Below are 22,380 nucleotides of genomic sequence, written 5' to 3' on the forward strand. Positions count from 1 at the left end.
TAACGTTTCGGTCTTACCGAGATGAGCGATCGGTCCCATCGAGATTGCAATGTCAACTCTCTGTTTCCCTTTTGTAACATTTCGGTCTCACCGAGATGAGCGAATCGGTCTCACCGAGTTTACCTGACCAACTCTCTAGTTAGCTATTACCAAAATCGGTCCCACCGAGTATGTGTAATCGGTCACACCGAGATTACGTTATGCCCTAACCCTAACCATATCGGTCCTACCGAGTTGCATCTCAGTCCCACCGAAAATCCTAACGGTCACTAGGTTTGCTGAATCGGTCCGACCGAGTTTAACCATTCGGTCCCACCGAGTTTGGCAAATTGTGTGTAACGGTTAGATTTTGTGTGGAGGCTATATATACCCCTCCACCCACTCTTCATTCGTGGAGAGAGCCATTAGAACATACCTACACTTCCAATACACATTTTCTGAAAGAGAACCACCTACACTTGTGTTGAGGTCAAGATATTCCATTCCAATCATATGAATCTTGATCTCTAGCATTCCCCAAGTTGCTTTCCACTCAAATCTTCTTTCCACCAAATCCAAATCCTGTGAGAGAGAGTTGAGTGTTGGGGAGACTATCATTTGAAGCACAAGAGCAAGGAGTTCATCATCAACACACCATTTGTTACTTCTTGGAGAGTGGTGTCTCCTAGATTGGCTAGGTGTCACTTGGGAGCCTCCGACAAGATTGTGGAGTTGAACCAAGGAGTTTGTGAGGGCAAGGAGATCGCCTACTTCGTGAAGATCTACCGCTAGTGAGGCAAGTCCTTCGTGGGCGACGGCCGTGATGGAATAGACAAGGTTGCTTCTTCGTGGACCCTTCGTGGGTGGAGCCCTCCGTGGACTTGTGCAACCGTTACCCTCCGTGGGTTGAAGTCTCCATCAACGTGGATGTACGATAGCACCACCTATCGGAACCATGACAAAAACATCCGTGTCTCCAATTGCATTTGAATCCTCCAAACCCTTCCCTTTACATTCTTGCAAGTTGCATGCTTTACTTTTCGCTGCTCATATACTCTTTTGCATGCTTGCTTGAATTGTGTGGAGATTGCTTTACTTGTGCTAAGATAGCTAAAATCTGCCAAGAACTAAAATTGGGAAAAGGCTAGATTTTTATTTGGTCAAGTAGTCTAATCACCCCCCCTCTAGACATACTTTTGATCCTACAAGTGATATCAGAGCTTTGGTCTCCATTTGCTTTGATTTCCATAGCTTTTGGCGGTCATGGCCTTGGTTTCACAACCTAGGAGAGTATGGCGTCTAGCGAGGGAAATTATCACCGTAGAGGTCCTTACTTTGATGGCACTAATTTTGCTAGTTGGAAGCATAAGGTGAAAATGCATATTCTTGGACATAACCCCGCGGTTTGGGCTATTGTGTGTATTGGCTTGCAAGGTGAATTCTTTGACGGGAAAGAACCGAACCGAGAAGCCACCGCGGAAGAGTTGAAAATGCTGCAATACAACGCTCAAGCTTGTGATATCCTCTTCAACGGATTGTGCCCCAAAGAATTCAACAAAATCAGCCGTCTTGAGAATGCAAAAGGAATTTGGGATACTTTGATTGATATGCATGAAGGTACCGACTCCGTCAAGGAATCCAAATTGGATGTGCTTCAAAGTCAACTTGACAAGTTCGAAATGAAGGATGGTGAAGGTGTTGCTGAAATGTACTCTAGGCTTGCTTTTATCACAAATGAGATTGCCGGCTTAGGGAGTGAAGAGATGACAGATAGATTCATCATCAAGAAGATCCTAAGAGCCTTGGATGGAAAATATGATACCGTGTGCACATTGATCCAAATGATGCCAAATTACAAAGATCTCAAGCCAACTGAAGTCATCGGAAGAATTGTTGCTCATGAGATGTCACTCAAGGATAAAGAGGAACTTCACAACAAATCAAGTGGTACTTACAAAGCCTCATGTGAAGCCCCCACATCATCGAGTGAGAAACAAACCTTCAATGAAGAATTGAGCTTAATGGTGAAGAACTTCAACAAGTTCTACAAGAGTAGAAGCAAAGAGAGAAGCTCCAAGTCAAGGTCCTACAATGACAAAAGATCTTCTAGTCGAGAGCGAAACTGCTACAATTGTGGAAGGCCCGAACACTATTCCAATGAGTGTACGGCCCCCTACAAGAGAAGAGAAGATTCTCCCAAGAGAAGAAGTAGAAGAGAAGAATCACCATCTAGAGAAAGAAGGAGTAGAGATGATCGTTATGAACGAAGACCCTCACGAAGAAGCAAGGATTCAGAAAGAAAGGAAAAGTCATCAAGGAGCTACACAAAAATGAAGACATCAAGCTCATGTTGGTGAATGGGTATCCGGCTCCGACTCCGACAACCACTCCGGGAGAAGCTATCACTCCGACTTCGAATATACTCAAGATGAAGGTGTTGCCGGTCTAGCACTTGTGACAACCAACTCCTACGACATATTTGACTCACCAAATGAAGGAGTTGGAACATGCTTCATGGCTAAAGGCCCAAAGGTATCACACCCCGAGTATGTTGATTTCAATAGTGATGAAGATGACTTGTTAGGTGATGATGATTTACTTGTTGACAACTCTAGTGATGAATACTGTGATGAAACGTCAATTAATCATGCTAATCAAGATAAAACGAATGACAATGATAAGGAGAAGATTGAGTCTCTAACTAAAGAACTAAACACTCTTAAGTTAGCTCATGAAACTATCTTAGGAGATCATCGAGAACCTTTAAGGACTCATGAGAAATTACGCTTTGAAAAGCTCAACCTTGAGCAAGAGCATGAGTTCTTAAAAGAAATCAATGATGATCTTCGTAAGAAAAGTTCTTCTTACATTGCCAAGCGTTTACTCTTATCCACTTACATGCCTCAAGTCAAGTCTAGTAACAAGAACAAGAAAGATTCTTCCTCTAGTAGTAACAATAATCATGCTAAATCCAATATTGTTGCTTCTAGTAGTTCTCTTGATTCCAATAATGATTCTCTTAGCCAAGTTACACTTGAGCAAGAAAATAGCTTATTGAAGGGAATTATAGAGAAAGGTGTTTACAAGAGCCTTGCCGGAAGTAAGCAATTCGAGGAAATTGTACGCAAGCAAGGAAGGCACCGGAAGAATCAAGGTGTTGGTTTTGAACGAAAGTTCAATGCCAATGGAGTTGAGTGGGAAGAAGATCAATACCCCAAGACGAAGTTTGTTCCTCAACAAGAGAAGTATGATCCTACTTCTTTCAAAGGGACACAAGCTCAAGATGATCTTCCACCACAAGACCACAAGCAAAAAGGCAAGGACAAGCTTCAAGAGGAAATTGATGCATTTGAAGAAGCTCCTAAGGCCTTGGTCAAGTGGGTTCCCAAGACTACTTTAAGTTCCACTTCATCAAGTACAACTACAACACCAAGGATTTCCATCAAGATGGTGTGGATCCCGAAGAAGAAGAACTAGAGAGTTCTTGAGGGTGACTCCTCCAACATACTTCACTCTTATCATCTTGGCAAGAACAAGTGCAATCAACTTCCACATCTTGCACTAGTTCAAGGAGTCACAAACCCTCTTGTTGGTAAGACAAGGGACAAGGTAACCTAAAAGCTTTCATAGACATCATCTTGTGTGTGCATCACTTTATGTCTATGGATATCCTTGTTTGTTCCTTGTGGGACTAACCCGTGTAGCTATTGAAAGTGCAACTCACTCCAATGGATAGCTTCAAATGATCTACATCAACATTGAGCATCCACATCTTCAACATCTACATGAAGTCATCATCGACAAAACCCAAGGTTAGTTCATCCCTCTTAGGGGGGATCTCACATCTAGGGGGAGCTTTACTCTAAGAATTGAGCTAAAGCAACTCTAATGGTGTGAACACAACAATGCTTTATGTAAAAGTGGTAACCCCACTTGTGCTTAAACGATGAGTATGACCTATGATCAAATGTTCTCATTTGACTCCTAAGTCAATATACTCATATATAGATGACCTAGTCATCGCAAATTGTTTGATAGATGCTAGAATTGGTTGTGCATGCTTTGCCACATATTTCAATTGCCATTTTATTGTGTGAGCATGTTGATTGCATATTTTACTCATTCAAGGACATCCACTTGTTGTTTTGATTGATTGGTTTTCTTTTCTTTTGCCAAGTGGATGGACAAGAATGCCTAAGAACCCTCTCTAGCTATCTATGCTTTTCTCGTCTCAAACTCTATTCATGCTACATCGCAAAATTTGATCAAGTGAGATTCGAACCACTCTGTGTGAGGAGCACTCGGAGTCCCCGATTCGTCATAGACTTAAACTTCCAAAACTTCTTTGTGCGTTTTAGTCTGACCGATTCATCCATTTCGGTCATACCGAGATCACTAAGTCTATCTAGGTTTTCAATCTCGGTGCAACCGATTTGAACCTTTCGGTCACACCGAGTTTCAGTAACTGATTGCAGTTATGAATCTCGGTGCCACCGAGTTGTTCCACTCGGTCACACCGACAGGGTCGGGCTATATATACCTACGGGTCAAATTTTGGAAAACTTTCCGAACCTCCTCGACCCGCGCTTAGCCCGCTCTGCCTCTAGGGTCTCCGGATCGTCTTCCTCGTCGCCAGCCGCCTCCTGCCGCTGGTCTCCGCCGTCGTCAACGGGAATCATCCCCGCCATTGCCGCCGTAGCGAGTTCATCGCCGAACTAGGGTATGAACTCGATCACTGTGCTATCCCTATCTGATTCCTAGCACATTGTGTTCGCCATGTATCTTGCCACGATTGAGATCATTCTTATCCAGTCAAAACACTCCGTAGTTTAGTCGTGAATTGAAAATTTAGGGTTAGGTTTCCGCCGAAACCATCTTGGACCCACCGAGTTGTGGAACTCGGTACCACCGATTCGGCTCAGGCCATTGCACATGTAATTTTCGGTCTAACCGAGAATTGCAAATCGGTGTGACCAAGTTCAGGACTTTGTGAAACCCTAGCAGTCTCGGTGCCACCGAACTGTGACTCGGTCTGACCGAGTTCACTAGTTTAGGTTCCAACAGCTACTTCGGTATCACCGAGTTTACAAATCGGTTGATCCGAAATGCTTTCTGTGGAAAACTAAAACTAAGTTTTTGACTCATTCTTTTGCAAAAACCTCTGCATTTTATGATTCTCATCCACTCTATCTCATCTATATCTATTCACAGGGTCTGCTGTCAGTGTTTGAATATGTCTGATCAGAGTGACAGCCAGAACTGGTCAGAGGAGCAGGTTCACCTGAGTGAGGGCACTAGTCCCTCTAGCAGTTCAGATGATGGTAGCAGGAGCACCCCAAGCAACTTACCCAAAGCTGCCACCAGGGCCAGAAAGAAGAAGACCTCTGAATCTGAGGATGAAGACTATGTGGTAGTTGAGGATGAGGCCACTTCCAAGAAGAAAGTGGTTAAGAAGGAATATAGCACTGCTGATGCCACCAAGCCAAGCATGAAGCAAAAGGTTCCTGCAAAGAGAATTCCAATGTCTAAGGCCAGAGCATCTACTCAAGTCCCTTTGGGATCTGAACCCAAAGAGGCTGCTGCAGAAGGGAAGAAGAGGAAGGAGAGGGTCAAAAAGACCACTGCTAGAGTGCTTGAGAGATCCTCAATCATGAGAGATTCTGAAGAGGAAGAGGAAGAAGAGGTTGCTGCACCAGCACCCAAGGCACAAAAGCTGATGGGTGATGCCATCAGGGCAGGGGTTGTTCCATCTAAGCCTAAGACTGCTCCAAAGGCTGCTGCTCCAGCTCCAAAGCCAAAACCGAAGAGGAGCACCAGGAACATCCCTTCTGAGGAAAAGAACAAGGCCCCAGTGCCTGAAGCTGAAATGGAAGAAGATTATGATGAGTCACATGTATTGAGGAAGCTGAAGCCAAAAATCCCAGATCACAATGATGCTCATCCAGTAGCTGAGAACATGAAGATAAGGAAGGACTCAGGTCTGAGGCTATGGAGAGAGTCAGATCCATATGCCACCAGGAGAAGGACTGCTGTGGATTACATGTTCCATACAAAGGAACATCAGGACTTCTATGAGACAGTGTTGCTTGACAAGAAGCCCATAGTGTGTGACATGAGATGGGTCGACTGGGACTACATCAAGGAGAATAAGGATCACTATCCAGGTGTACATGATAGTTTCAAGGCTTGTGGAGTCGATGAGTTTGTGGCTCAGAAGCTCACAAAATGGAATGATGAGCTCATCATGCAGTTCTACTCCACAACTCATTTCTACCCAGATGGAAGGATTGTCTGGATGTCTGAAGGTACGAGGTACCAGTCCACGGTTGCTGAATGGGCGAAGTTGATCAATGCCCCAAAAGAGAGTGAAGATGACTTGGATGTCTGTGCCAACAGGAAGAAGGATCACAACACAATGGCACACATGTACAAGGAGATCCCAGATGCTGCTCTTGAGACACATAAGTTTGGATCTGTACATTACCTTCTGTCAGGCTTGCCAACCATCAACTGGATCCTCAAGCACACTCTCTTGCCAAAGTCAGGTGATCACAATATGATCAGAGGCCATGCAATTAACTTGCTTCACATCTTTGATGTCCCACAGAAGTTCAAAGTCATGAGCCTAATAGTTGAAACTATCAAGAGGACAGCTGCAGATTAGAAGAGGAGTTGTGGGTATGCCCCATAGATCCAGGAGCTAATCAACTCCAAGATGGGCACTGGTACATATCTGATGGACAAGGAGCACATGCCTATCTATCCAGACTTCAAGGAAAACATTGTGGTTATGAATGAGGATGAACCATCTTCTGTGCATGCACAAGCCAAGAAGGAGAAGGCAAAAGCTGAAAAGGCTGCAAGGATGCCAACTACTAAAGAAGCATCTCAGTATCTCCTGAAGAGCAAGCAAGATCAGCTTGGCTACCTGATTGCATCCACTCTGAGGATTGAGAAGGGACTAGCCACCCTGACTCAAAACCAGGAGAGCTTGAAAAGAATCGTGGAGCAAAAATTCTATGACTTGGATGTGAAGGTAACTGAGATCCAGTCTGTTGTGGAGCAACTTCAAGATGATATGCAGGAGAGGAAGGGCAAGACAACCACTGATGCATTTTCCATAGTGCCTAGAGCTCAGAGGTCTGCTGCAGTGCCTGTTCCAGACACCAGAGCCACTTCATCTGCACCAGCTACAGCTTCAACGCAACCAGCTCCAGCACCAACTCCTTCAGCTCCATCCACATCAACTAAAGTCTTCGTCCAAGGAGCCATCTCTACGCCACCACCTGAAGACCAAGCTTGAGAGATGTTTTAGTGCTATGCATTTTCTATGAACTTTTTGGTAACTTGTTGCCAAAGGGGGAGAAACATGTATAGATCATAGGCTTCGAGAGAGAGAGCGTTGCTTTTTATTCTCTCTTACTTTGGTGGTTGAACTTTGTTTGTCTTTTGATTGCTTGAGATACTATGCTATTATCTGTGAGACATTGATGATCATGTGGTTGATCATAAGCTACACTTATGCTTGTTAGATGATATTAACTTACTTATCCTTATATGATCATTCACTTTGCTTGGTGATGAGTGCATGTATTCAATCTTTATTATTTTGAGCGCTCCACCAAGATGTATGTGACATGGAAGAGTAACCCATGATCCTAACTCATTGTGCATTTGCAGTCCAAAGCAAATCTTCAAATATGCACAAATTTAGGGGGAGCTCTTGCTTTTCACATACTTCTCAAAGCGACAATATCTTTCACTCTTATTATCATTTGTCGAAGCTTTGATCTATATGTTGTCATCAATTACCAAAAAGGGGGAGATTGAAAGTGCAACTATCCCTGGGTGGTTTTGGTAATTCCTAACAACATATAGCTCATTGAGCTAACATTATTCCAAGATTAATATTTCAGGAAAAGCTCAATGAATGGCATGGCATGGATGAGGAAAGTGGATCTCTCAAAATTCTAAGGACAAAAGGTTTGGCTCAAGCATGAAGCTCAAGACTCTACGTTTTATATTTTAGTGATCCAAGATCACATTGAGTCTATAGGAAAAGCCAATACTATCAAGGAGGGATGAGGTGTTGCTTAATGGCTTGCTTGCTCAAAATGCTTAGTGATATGCTCCAAAATCCTCAACTACCTTCCCACATCCACATATGACCTAAACCAAAAGTCAAACTCGGCCCCACCGATTCTTTCTATCCGGCGCCACCGAGTTTCAAATGTCATAGCCACTGCCACAAACCCTAGGCAAATCGGTCTCACCGATAGGGATCTCGGTCTCACCGAGATGGGATTGTAATCTCTCTGTTTCCCTTCGTAATGTTTCGGTCTTACCGAGATGAGCGATCGGTCCCACCGAGATTGCAATGTAAACTCTCTGTTTCCCTTTTGTAACATTTTGGTCTCACCGAGATGAGCGAATCGGTCCCACCGAGTTTACCTGACCAACTCTCTAGTTAGCTATTACCAAAATCGGTTCCACCGAGTTTGTGTAATCGGTCACACTGAGATTACGTTATGCCCTAACCCTAACCATATCGGTCCTACCGAGTTGCATCTCAGTCCCACCGAAAATCCTAACGGTCACTAGGTTTGCTGAATTGGTCGGACCGAGTTTAACCATTCGGTCCCACCGAGTTTGGCAAATTGCATGTAACGGTTAGATTTTGTGTGGAGGCTATATATACCCCTCCACCCACTCTTCATTCATGGAGAGAGCCATCAGAACATACCTACACTTCCAATACACATTTTCTGAGAGAGAACCACCTACACTTGTGTTGAGGTCAAGATATTCCATTCCAATCATATGAATCTTGATCTCTAGCCTTCCCCAAGTTTCTTTCCACTCAAATCTTCTTTCCACCAAATCCAAATCCTGTGAGAGAGAGTTGAGTGTTGGGGAGACTATCATTTGAAGCACAAGAGCAAGGAGTTCATCATCAACACACCATTTGTTACTTCTTGGAGAGTGGTGTCTCCTAGATTGGCTAGGTGTCACTTGGGAGCCCCCGACAAGATTGTGGAGTTGAACCAAGGAGTTTGTAAGGGCAAGGAGATCGCCTACTTCGTGAAGATCTACCGCTAGTGAGGCAAGTCCTTCGTGGGCGACGGACGTGATGGAATAGACAAGGTTGCTTCTTCGTGGACCCTTCATAGGTGGAGCCCTCCATGGACTCGCGCAACCATTACCTTCCGTGGGTTGAAGTCTCCATCAACGTGGATGTACGATAGCACCATCTATCGGAACCACGACAAAAACATCCATGTCTCCAATTGCGTTTGAATCCTCCAAACCCTTCCCTTTATATTCTTGCAAGTTGCATGCTTTACTTTCCGCTGTGGAGATTGCTTGACTTGTGCTAAGATAGCTAAAATCTGCCAAGAACTAAAATTGGGAAAAGGCTAGATTTTTATTTGGTCAAGTAGTCTAATCACCCCCCCCCCCTCTAGACATACTTTCGATCCTACAATTTGCCGAAGAGCCACGGTGCCGTGGTGTTCGAAATTCATCCCCATTTCTTGCATGGGACATAAACATAAACCCATGGACACATATATGATTTTACAACCCATGTTGGTGCACCGGAACATGTGCATGTGCTTTAATTTTGAATTATGCACCCGGAAATGGTTAGAAAACCAATTTAATGTATAAAATTTCCAAACGAACCCTGAATAATTCTATTTTTTACGACACACATATAGTTGCATGTTCACTACAGATAAAAGGTCTAGTAATTCAAACACCGTCCATTGCTGCTGTGACCCCATTATGTAATTCAAATTAAGATGAAAAATTAATTAGATCCCACACAATTTATTATCACCCACCGTGTGAGATGCAACACAAAATATCTTGGAGCACCGTCGGATTATAGTACGCATACAACTTACACGAGAAGGTGCGATGACTACAGTCTACAGCCCACTTTGAATAAGGGACCGTGTCTGATAACACTTTGTGTGTCGGGTTTTTCGCTGAAGCGATTCCAAATTTTCGGCTTCCACGGAAATATCTACCTCCTCACCCCCTCCCCCTTATCAAAAGCCACATTTCCCCTGTTTCCGCCTTCCTTTCCAAGTTGAAACCTTCACTCCTTGCTTGCAGCGTCGCCTCCTTGCCGACGATCCTCCTTCACGCTGCTCGGCCTCGCCTATCCAGGCAGGTAATCCACACCCGACCCCCATCCTCCTCCTCCTTCCACATCCCACATGCCCCGACCATCGGCACGAGCACGACACCTTTCACCCAAATCACCGACCCCTCCACCAAATAAGCGCCGCCCTAAGCCATGATGCACGTAGTATAGCCAGGATCTCAAGGAGCATTTGGCAGCAGAGAAGCAAATCGCGGCCGCATGCGTGGATGAGGTCGCGATGGCTGGCATTCATGCCGACCCCCAAATCTTGGAGGAGCACCTCGCCGTCGAGGCCATCGTCGACGCCTCGCGCGCTGACGCCGCGACGCGGTTGGCTGCTTTAAGTGACAGTTCGTGGCATGTTCTCGAGGCCACCGTCAGTGCCTTCGACGAAGACTACAAGGTGTTTTCTCAGTGTGCACGTGCTTACCTCATCTCACGAGCCAGCAGGTTGGTGCCCGAAGCAGCTTAGGCAACTCACCACTACAACGAGGGCACCCACAATGCGGAGGCATCGCCCTCTTCCATGTCCAAGGAGCCAATCATCATCAATATCTCTGACAATGAGGAGTAGCTTGTCTTATTACCTCACTATAAGGACCCATGTTCAGTTTGCTAGCTCCTGTCTTTCCTTAACAAATTCTAGTGAATTGTGCTATCTTTTTTTACCATGCAATCTTCTGCTCTGGTGTATATGTTCTATATGTCGTGCAATGTGGTGTTCAGTTAACTATTTGGTTCAATTCTGCAAATGTGATATTCAATTCTTCAGGGTGCAATTTTCCAAGTTATCAAGCATGCTTGGTTTGGTTAACTGTTTGGTCTTTTATTAGTAGTATGTTATATTGTGCAATGTGGTGCTCAGTTAATGTTTGGTTCATTTGTTGTGGTGTTTAGTTAACTGTTTGGTTCAATTCTGCAATGCGGTGTTCAATTGTTGTGGGTGCATTTTGTTATTGTATACCATGTGAGAAATAAATCGAATTTGGTTGTACTAAATACATGAGAAACAAATACAATTGTTATATTTCCAAGTTGTTAAGCATGCTTGGTTTGTTTAACTCTCTGATCTTCTATTAGGAGTATGTTATAGTGTGCAATGTGGTGCCCAGTTAACGTTTGGTTCATTTGTTGTGGTGTTTAGTTAACAGCTTGGTTCAATTTTGTAGTGCGATGTTCAATTGTTGTGGGTGCATTATGTTATTGTATACCATGTGAGAAATAAATTGAATTTGGCTGTACTAAATACATGAGAAACAAATACAATTGCTATATTTCCAAGTTGTTAAACATGCTTGATTTGGTTAATTATCTGATCTTTTATTAGGAATATGTTATATTGTGCAATATGGTGCTCAGTTAACGTTTGGTTCATTTGTTGTGGTTTTTAGTTAACTGCACGTGCATGATCCGTTGTCTAATAGCACATTATTGTGCAATTGCGGGAACCATTCTAATATTTAGGTTTTTAACAATTTGGTCTTGCACATTTAGGTCCTGCTGTCAGAGGTTTTGACCCACTGTTCGACCCTTTTTGCATATGGGGAAATGAGTTGTCCATGAATATCAATCAAGTCAAGAAACTCAAAAAGATTGTTAGGATACAGAAATTAGCGACAAAAACAATAAGATCTTTGTCTGCACAATGAAGAAGACATCAGTTCACTACAAGATGGTACTAACTATTATACATTGCCTTTTTTTATTCCTTTGCCTCATTTCCAATATAGAGAAGATATTTATTTTTAGGCTTTTCCAAAGCAGTTCACTGATGATTACCTCTCAAACCACTTCTATGTCAGGAGGCGATGAAGGTTTTCATACAACACTCACGATTCAATATTGAAGTGTTTCTGAAGAGGACGAAGGACGGACGGTCAATCATCCACAGACACTGGCCTAAAGTTGCAAAGACCTTCAACATGAATGAAGGATTAATATTCGCCTTCCGCTTCAGCAGTTTTCCAGATGAGATGCATCTGTCTATATACCATCTATGATGCTAATTTCTAAAGGTTCTACATGTTGCATGTGAAACTTGGTGCTGGTGCAGTTGTGTAATGGGGTAGCTGAGTGCTGAAGCTATATCATGTTGTACTCTGATGTATTTCAATTATGAAATCCTGCTTCCTTAATATGGAAATGAAATATATCATCTGTTTAATATGAATGTCAATTAGATTAGTAAATGGATTATTAATAATAGGGAAATTAGCCTGCTAATTGGGTTTTGCTATTACAAACGGTTATTGAGAAAATACTGTGGACGATGACCTCAGGCAACGCACATAGTTTCTCTAGGAATAAACCGTGTTGGATCAATGAACAATCACACACGCCCTTCTCTTGAAAACTGTTTGCGTTAGGCCACCTTGCACAATCGTTTACCACATAAAAATTGTGTGTGATGGACAGTCTTTGCCACACAGTTTCTTTTACGCACCGTGTGTGATGCATTCAATAATGCAAACGATAAAATTGTTAATATCGTGTGCAATGGCAACGCTATCACAAACGATTTAACGGGGAAAATTGTATGTGATGTACCTGTGAACGAAAACGTTTTTCTTGAAGCGACTGTGTGGGATGTACATACGAATGGAAACATTTAGCGGGGGACTACTTGTGTGGAATGTACTTGCGACCGGAAACAATTTCACCTGTATAATTGTATTTTTTAGCTCTACTATATGTATTTCCGTATTTGAGCGCTCACCGGTCGCCCACGACCTCATTTTGCCGAGCGTGTGTGCCAAGAGGGCATATCCCCGGCGGTTTCTGGGTCGTGTGTGAAGGACCCCTCTATCACCGTCAATCACTAGGCGATGGTTCCAAATGCCGTCACGGAAAGGGGTCAGAAACCGTTTGTATAGCACCGACGCGTACCAGTGTTAGCAATATGAGCATCAAGTAATTCAACAAGTGGCAAAGATTAATCCAACAAAGTAGAAGCATCATCATGAGTATCATCAACACCAGAACTATTATCAATTACTTGTGACATATTAGATTAAATAGCAGGTGGTGGTGCGTAAGCTGACTTAAAATAGAAGGTTAATCAAGTGTAGATCGAGTTGGTAATTCCTTACTTCCCCTCGCCTTAGAGGGCATGATCTTGGTCTTAGAGTCTTTCAGATTCTTCATGGTGAATATAAATTGCAGCAGATATTCAACTCGCAAGTGAACTTAATAAATAAAGATATGCTCCCCGACAACGGCGCCAGAAAATAGTCTTGATGACCCACAAGTATAGGGGGTCACAATAGTTTTTAAAGGTAGTATTTCACTCAAATTTATTGATTCCACACAAGGAGGGCCAAAAAATATTTATAAGCCTTAGAAGTTAAGTTGTTAATTCAACCACACCCGAGAAGTCACTTCTTTGTAGCAACTTGTTAGTAGCATAGTAATATGATAACAGTGGAAACTGTAGTAGCAATAGTGACAGTAACAGTAACAGTAGTAGTAGTTTTGTAGTAATTGGAACAACAACGGTAATAGTGATATGAGGAAAGACAATATTATGAAAGGCATATGCATGGAGTAGCGATGGATATTTAGATAACGTTCATCATGTAACAGTCACAAATCAAGAGTGATACACAATAGCTCTAATTCACCAATCATATGTAGGCATGTATTCCATATATAGTCATATATGCTTGCGGTAAAAACTTGGACGACATCTTTTGTCCTACCCTTCCAAGGTAGTAGGGTCCTAACGAAAACTAAGAGTAATTAAGGCGCTCCTTTTAATAGAGAACCGGAATAAAGCATTAACACAAAGTGAATATATAAACTCCTCAAAATTACAGCCATCCCCGGAGGGTATATCAATTATTGTCACCTTGGGGTCTACGGTTCAGAACAATAACAGGCGCATATAACTTAAAAGATAGGATCAAGAACTCAAATATATTCATAAAAACATAGTAGATTCAGATATGGATTCATGACACTTGGGCCCTAGTGACAAGCATTAAGAATAGCAAAGTCATACCAACATCAATCTCAAAACATATTGGATACTAGGGATTAACCCCTAACAAATTGACTTGATTACATGACAAATCACATCCATCTCCATCTACCTCTAGTATGCCTGCAATGAAATTACTCACTCTCGCTGGTGAGCATCACGAGGTTGTTGATGAAGAAGGGTTGTTGATGATGACAGCGACAAACCCCCCTCTCCGGGGCCTCGAATGAACTTCAGATCAGCTCTCTCGATGAAAAATAGAAGGTGGCGGCGGCTCCGTATCATAAAACATGATGAAACTTAATCTCTAATTTTTGTCTCAAGAAGACAGTATTTATGGACTTCGGGTTAAGGCAAACGGAGGCTAGAGAAACCCACAAGCTCAAGATGGCACACCCCCTGAGCTTGTGGCTCTCTGGTGACCCCACTCTAGTAGTTCTTTACGCCAATATATTTATATATTTCAAAACAATTCTTTATAAAATTTCGTCTAATTTCGAAAACTTTTTATTTCTGCAAAAAACAACACCAAGATAGTTCTGCTGACAACAGTGTCAGTTCCGGTTAGTTTCATTCAAATCATGTAAATTAAAGATCAAAACAAGAGAAAAATTGTTTTAAAAAGTAGATATGTTGGAGACGTATCAACGACCGGATTCTATCTGATCCAGATATCCATGATCAAGATCTCTGACTGTAGTTTCGGAACACGTCGACGGCCAAATTAAGGACCAATCATGCAGATTGTTGTCGTGATGCGACAAGAGCACTAGGACCGCGGCCACGTCGTTGCTTCCACCGAGCGACGCCATCGCCGCCACATCGGAGGACGCCAGCCTACGCCGCTCACAGCCGCCAGCTGAAGACGGACGCCAAATCGGGCCGGATCCCGATCCGCCGCCACCGCCTCACGTGCACGATCCGCCACCTCGAAGCAGCCGTGCGCCGCCCGTCCAAACGAAGAAGATGAACATCAAGGAAAGAGGTAACATGTAAGGTCCAGTGTGTAGTCCAACGCGAGCAAAATGAACATTAAGTACGTAGTACCTGTACATTAAATTGTACTATATTCATACACATTCATGGCATACAAAGTTCATCTCTGAATTTTAGCAATTTTCGGGGTGCAAACGAGCGCAGAATCACGACGCGAGTGATCGACGATGATGCTGGCCCTGCAGGTGCGTGCGCATCTGCAATTTGCGCAAACTTCGTCCTCCGCGGAGCACGACTTCCCCACCTCCTCCTCGCCCTTCGCCGTCGCGTCGGTCGCGAGTTAGAAAACGTGCTGTCAAAAGCGACGCCGCAGCGCGAGCGATACCTTCTTGCTCTCACCTCGCGCCGGGCCCCGCACCGACGACACCGAGCACACCACCAACCTGCCCCCGACCTCCGACCCGCCCGCCTTGCAGGTTACGCCCCGCCCAATCGCCCGTCACCTTCGCTTCCAAAACCCGCAAAATCGCTCCCTCCCGCGAAAAACACCTGCCGCACGCCGCCCCGCCTCTGCGCCTCTCCCCCTCCCCTGTCCGCTCAGGCGGCCAAACCTTTGCTTCCATTCTTTCCATCCACCCGCCGATGCGATGCCGACGCCCCAACCCCACCCACCGCCTGCCAGCGCCACGCCACCGCACCCCCGCGCGCGCGGCCGTGGCTATATCACCACGCATCCAACCTCCGGCACGCTGAGCCTATCCCTCCCTCTCTCTCTCCCACTCCACTCCCCACCCTTCCGGCCACCGCCGCCCCAGCCGCCCGCGCGCCGGCGAGGAGGGGTGAGTAGTGAGGAGCAACGATGGAGCCGGGGACCCATCCTCCCTGCGCGGCCTGCGGGGACGACGCGCACGCCGCCTGCCGCGCCTGCAGCTACGCGCTCTGCAAGGCGTGCCTCGACGAGGACGTCGCCGAGGGCCGCGCCGCCTGCGCGCGCTGCGGCGGGGAGTACGCCGTCTCCGACCCAGGTCCGTTTTCCTCTGACAGAAGCTTGGCAGCCCAGCGAGGGGGTTTGCGCTGATGAGTTTGCTCTCTGTTCCAGCGAATGGCAAGGGGAGCGCCGCGGAGGAGGAGGAGGCGGCGGTGGAGGACCAGCTCGTCGCCGAGGGCCTGCGTGGGCGGGCCACAATGGCGAACCAACTCAGCGATCGCCAGGTGAAGTCATTTATTCGTGCAACTGTCCGGTTTTGTGTAGAACAGCTGAACACACACCTGACACCCCTCAAGGAAGGGGAATTTCCTACAGTTCTGACAATGTTGGATGTGATTTTGGTTCAACAGGATGTAGTAAGTCATGCCAGGACCCTGAGCAGCATGTCTGGAGTTGGGAGTGGTAGGCATACTTCTCTACTTTGCTTGGGCTTTTTACCTTACTCTGATGTCGCTCGAGTACTGAATTTTTTTTACTCACTCTGGATTTGAAGAGTTGAATGACGAATCCGGGAAGCCCATCTGGAAGAACAGGGTTGACAGTTGGAAGGAGAAGAAGAATGAGAAGAAAGCCTCAGCGAAAAAGGCTGCGGCTAAAGCACAAGTTCCGCCTGTGGAAGAACAGATCATGGAAGAAAAGGAGTAAGAATTATGCATCCATTTATACATCCTTAAATTGATTACTTTAGAGCTTTTACTTCTATCAATGTGTCTGAATAAATGAATATTTGTAAATCTCTCCTTGACCATTTTTAGGTATAATCATAACAATTACTCCCTCCGTCCCAAAATAAGTTCAGCGACACTTATTTTGGGACAGAGGGAGTATATAGTTAGCTCATTCGCACCCAAGATTCTTTTTAGATGAGCTAGATGCCAGTTATATTTGAAATTGACCTTAATGTCTCATGTGACTATCTTACCAGATCCCATATACAAACTTCTATATCTCCCATGTACTGGGGAAAATAGCTGAAAATGTGATATTGTATTCACACTTCATATCTCATTAACATGCTTCATTTACACCTTAGTCACAAAATTTGTTGCTTAACTTGGCCTATAACCATTAACCACACCTTGTTTATACATCTTAACATCAGGTTGTCAATTTAATACGTTTAACTTTTCTGCTATTATACTCTCCCCTGGCTTAGTTCAAAACCTTTTGAGCTTCACCTCTGCTACATTATAAAATAACATGGTGTTTTGTTGAAATGCATAATGTCACCTTCCCTCATTAGCTTACGATTTTGGGTGAGTTGGCTGGTTCATATAATTCAAGTGTTTTAATTTTAATATGCTGACAATTTATTGTTACACACCAAACGATTTTGCAGTTTGACAGATGCGTATGAGCCACTTTCCCGGATCATCCCTATATCGAAGAACAAGCTCACACCTTACAGGGCAGTCATCATTATGCGGCTAGTTGTTCTCGGGCTCTTCTTCCACTACCGTATCACCAACCCTGTCGACAGCGCCTTTGGTCTCTGGCTGACTTCAGTCATATGTGAGATCTGGTTCGGTTTCTCCTGGATCCTGGATCAATTTCCCAAGTGGTGTCCTGTCAACCGAGAGACTTACGTTGATAGGCTGATTGCACGGTATGCTCGGTAGTAGTACCACTAAAACTGTTTATATTATACTCCCTCCGTTCCCAAATATAAGTCTTTTTAGAGATTCCAACAAGTGACTACATACGAAGCAAAATGAGTGAGTCTACACTTTAAAATATGTCTACATACATCCGTATGTCGTGGTCCATTTGAAATGTCTAAAAAGATTTATATTTAGGAACGGAGGGAGTATATCAGTAAGCATTGTTTGTACTGAATTTCATAATCCATGCATGTTACAGATATGGAGATGGAGAAGATTCTGGGTTAGCACCTGTGGATTTCTTTGTCAGTACAGTGGATCCATTGAAAGAGCCTCCGCTAATCACTGCGAACACTGTGCTGTCCATTCTTGCGGTGGACTATCCTGTTGAGAAAATTTCGTGCTACGTCTCTGACGATGGAGCTGCCATGCTCACGTTTGAATCACTTGCTGAAACTGCGGAATTTGCAAGGAGATGGGTTCCATTTTGCAAGAAGTTCTCCATTGAGCCACGAACTCCTGAGTTCTACTTCTCACAGAAGATTGACTACTTGAAGGACAAAATACACCCGTCTTTCGTCAAGGAGCGTAGGGCTATGAAGGTATATTTCGATTGGACAGTTTGACAACGTCCTTTATTTTGGAAGTTTCATTTTGCTGTTAGTCATGTAAATAAGCATTGTGTTTTGTGCAGAGAGATTATGAAGAGTTCAAGGTGAGGATAAATGCTTTGGTTGCCAAGGCTCAGAAGACACCTGAGGAAGGCTGGGTCATGCAGGATGGGACACCATGGCCTGGGAACAACTCTCGTGACCACCCCGGCATGATTCAGGTAATTTGCTTTTCACTATTGAAATCAGTCCAGGAAATGTTATGGGTCAATCGCCTTTTTTAAAAACATATAAGGCGATCTTTGACTGACGAGCTATTTTAACATGGTCCCTCTTAGTATTGAGGTTTATACACGTCATAATAATGAAGTGTACTCTGCCATTTGGACTTGAAAGTTCAATATAAAGCTTGGTTTTGCCTTTCATATTACTCCATATAAGCAACGGCAAAGTGCCAACTTTCTTTAACCTCTTAAGATATTAAGACATAACAAAAACCTTTACAAATAAAAAAACAGGATCTATTTGGTAGTTAATTTTCCTGGGCATTGTGCCCAAAATCATTCATTATTTGTTCAGCATACGATTAGTTGCCATTGTCTCAAATGTCCTCACTGAAGCTGAACTTACATGAGATCAGGTTCCACTTACATGATTAAAAGCAAAGTCGTAGTTTGCAGATGTGGAACTGATGCTTCTAGTATGATGCCTGCTGACCTTCCAAGAAAACCAACGAATAGTTACCTTGTCGGCGATTTTTTCAAACTTATCCTTATCGTATTTCTGACTTCTGGTTGCAGGTTTTCCTTGGTGAGACCGGTGCTCGCGATTACGATGGAAATGAGCTTCCTCGGCTAGTATATGTTTCAAGAGAGAAAAGACCAGGGTACCAACACCACAAGAAGGCAGGGGCTATGAACGCTCTGGTAAATCCTTTTTTAGAGAGAATTATCCTATTTATTTGTCTATTTTGACAAAATTTGCTTGAATACAAGGTTACTGAATAATTATCTAATTTGGCAGGTCCGAGTGTCTGCTGTTCTGACAAATGCTCCCTACATTCTTAACCTTGACTGTGATCACTATGTTAACAACAGCAAAGCTGTGCGTGAAGCAATGTGCTTCATGATGGACCCTTCCGTTGGTAGAGATGTCTGCTATGTCCAGTTCCCACAGAGATTCGATGGGATTGATCGCAGTGATCGTTATGCCAATAGGAACGTCGTGTTCTTTGATGTAAGCATTATGCCACTGATGTGTATTCCATTTAAGTATCTTTACCCAACTTATATGTTCATACTTATCATGCACAGGTTAACATGAAAGGGCTTGATGGCATCCAAGGGCCGGTTTATGTGGGAACTGGTTGTTGTTTCTATAGGCAAGCACTCTACGGTTATGGGCCACCATCTCTGCCTGCCCTTCCAAAATCGTCGGCTTGTTCATTCTGCTGCTGCTGCTGTCCTAAGAAAAAGGTTGAAAAAACTGAGAAGGAAATGCACAGAGACTCCAGACGAGAGGACCTTGAATCTGCCATTTTCAATCTACGGGAAATCGACAGTAAGTGCACGAACTATGTGGAATAAAACGTTCTAAATCTTAAGAGTTGTGTTTTCGTAACATTGGTTGCTTTTGCAGACTACGACGAGTATGAGCGGTCCATGCTTATCTCCCAGATGAGCTTCGAGAAGTCGTTTGGGCAGTCTTCGGTATTCATTGAATCAACTCTTATGGAGAATGGGGGTGTTCCTGAGTCTGTAGACCCTTCTACACTGATTAAAGAAGCCATTCATGTCATTAGCTGTGGATATGAAGAGAAAACTGAATGGGGAAAAGAGGTTAGCTCTTGCTCTTCAGTGTCTATACTTATGTCGAATTACTTGACTATGCCTCAGTCATTTTGCTCTGTTCACTAGGCATGACTGCTTGTTCTGCTTTTTTGTCAGCTTGGTTGGATCTATGGTTCAGTTACAGAGGATATTCTGACTGGGTTTAAGATGCATTGCCGTGGGTGGCGATCAATCTACTGCATGCCGATAAGACCCGCATTCAAGGGATCAGCCCCAATCAACCTTTCCGATCGTTTGCACCAGGTTCTTCGGTGGGCTCTCGGTTCTGTTGAGATCTTCTTCAGCCGGCATTGCCCGCTGTGGTACGGCTACGGTGGTGGCCGTCTGAGGTGGCTCCAGAGGCTGTCCTACATCAACACCATCGTCTACCCCTTCACCTCTGTCCCTCTCGTCGCATACTGCTGCCTGCCTGCCATTTGCTTGCTCACTGGCAAATTCATCATTCCAATCGTAAGATTTCTGAACACACATACATTGACATCGGACTCTGATGATTATCACTGTTAAACGATGATAACATTGTTCACTTGTTGACAATACAGCTCTCCAATGCCGCAACAATATGGTTTCTTGGTCTCTTCACCTCCATCATCCTGACGAGTGTCCTGGAGCTGCGGTGGAGCGGCATTGGCATTGAGGACTGGTGGCGCAACGAGCAGTTCTGGGTCATCGGTGGCGTGTCTGCTCATCTCTTTGCCGTGTTCCAGGGTATCCTCAAGATGGTGATCGGGCTGGACACCAACTTCACGGTCACGAGCAAGGCCGCGGAGGACGGCGATTTCGCTGAGCTGTATGTGTTCAAGTGGACGACGGTGCTGATCCCGCCCACGACGATCCTGGTTCTCAACCTCGTCGGCGTGGTGGCCGGGTTCTCGGACGCGCTCAACAGCGGCTACGAGTCATGGGGGCCGCTCTTCGGCAAGGTGTTCTTCGCCATGTGGGTGATTATGCACTTGTACCCGTTCCTCAAGGGTCTCATGGGCCGCCAGAACCGGACTCCCACCATCGTCATACTCTGGTCCGTCCTGCTGGCCTCGGTCTTCTCCCTCCTCTGGGTCAAGATCGATCCCTTTATCACCGGTGCCGAGACCGTCGCCACCGGAGCCTGCAGCAGCATCGACTGCTGAGCAACTGCCACTGCTTGGAGGTCCAGGCAATTGTTTGCTGGTCAGCGGATGTGTGTATTTGATCAATGTAAAAACCTTTGTCCACCATTACAGAGGTGATGTAGGCTACTATTTTGTGTCGATTTTTTCACTGCTGTTGACTCTCTTATGGAAAGTTTTGATGTTAAAGCCGCTGGAATTGTGAGCGGCCAAAGTTGAAGTTCGTGTAAAGCATACTTGTAGAAAGGAAGCATGTACTTCTGTATAGAGATAAAAAAAGAGTCTGCACCAGAGGAACCTGAAATTGTATCTGATATGGAAGATGATAACATTGTCAGTTGTGACTGGCCTTCTAAAAGGAAGCAAAGGGGGTGTACTCGGCCTTTTAGAATTGAGATTTTTTTAACTCTGTCACCCCATCGACAGTTTGGAGAATGCTTCAAACTATCGATGCAACCACATTGTGTTCCAGAAGCTACAGCCAGTTCCGTTTTTCCAATGTCAACTTTGCGGTCGCATGATTCTAGTTTTGCCATAGAACTACTCTAACCAAGTGTATCATCATCATCTAGCACGACCTTTCCGAGTAAATAGCATAAAACTACTACTTTACAGGCTAGGGTTCCAAAAAACTACCACTTTTTAATTTTTTTCAGAAAGCTACCAAACGAGCGGTCGGCTGTTTCAAAAAACCCCAAATCCTCTTTCTTAAAAAATTAAACATGTTTATGACAAGTCGGGCCCGCCACTAAACGCACCGTTTGTTTGACCGTTTGTTTAACCGTTAGCTGACATTTGGGACCCACATGTCACTGTCTCTTTTAAAAAACCGCAATCAGGTCCTTGTAAATTTTCACAAAAGCAATTGGCTCCCTCCCGTCCCCCTGCTCTAGAACGACAGGAGCTGCGCTGGCCAGCAGCCCCGCCGGATGAGCTCGCCGGCCAGCAGCCCCGCCGTGAGGAGCTCGCTGGCCAGCAGCTCCGTCATCGCCGCGGGCCTTCCTTCGGTCGCCCGTCGTCGTCCACTGCGCACGGGGTGGACCTCCCGTTCGGCGAGGCAGTGGGTGGCCGCCGTCGCAGGCGAGGCAGGCGTGGCCGCCGGCGCACACAGGCGAGGGGGGCGTGGCGGCGGCCACAGGCGAGGGGCGGGGCGGCGTGGTGGTCGGCGTAGGCAAGG

The 22,380-nt window shown here is 44.8% G+C and overlaps 1 protein-coding gene across 1 annotated transcript; it reads left to right on the forward strand.

Moving 5' to 3' along the window:
• The first annotated feature begins 15,814 nt into the window (after nt 1-15,814).
• Nucleotides 15,815-21,594, forward strand: LOC119269000 (cellulose synthase A catalytic subunit 4 [UDP-forming]). Its single transcript, XM_037550740.1, has 13 exons — nt 15,815-16,072; nt 16,147-16,259; nt 16,386-16,437; nt 16,529-16,676; nt 17,375-17,641; nt 17,896-18,238; nt 18,331-18,468; nt 19,048-19,173; nt 19,271-19,483; nt 19,561-19,807; nt 19,886-20,085; nt 20,194-20,547; nt 20,640-21,594. Exons 1-13 carry the CDS (start codon nt 15,907-15,909, stop codon nt 21,222-21,224), a joined length of 2,952 nt encoding a protein of 983 aa, XP_037406637.1. The 5' UTR covers nt 15,815-15,906; the 3' UTR covers nt 21,225-21,594.
• Nucleotides 21,595-22,380: the final 786 nt, after the last annotated feature.

Source organism: Triticum dicoccoides, chromosome 3A (genome assembly GCF_002162155.2).
Source record: "Triticum dicoccoides isolate Atlit2015 ecotype Zavitan chromosome 3A, WEW_v2.0, whole genome shotgun sequence".
Lineage (NCBI taxonomy): Eukaryota > Viridiplantae > Streptophyta > Magnoliopsida > Poales > Poaceae > Triticum > Triticum dicoccoides.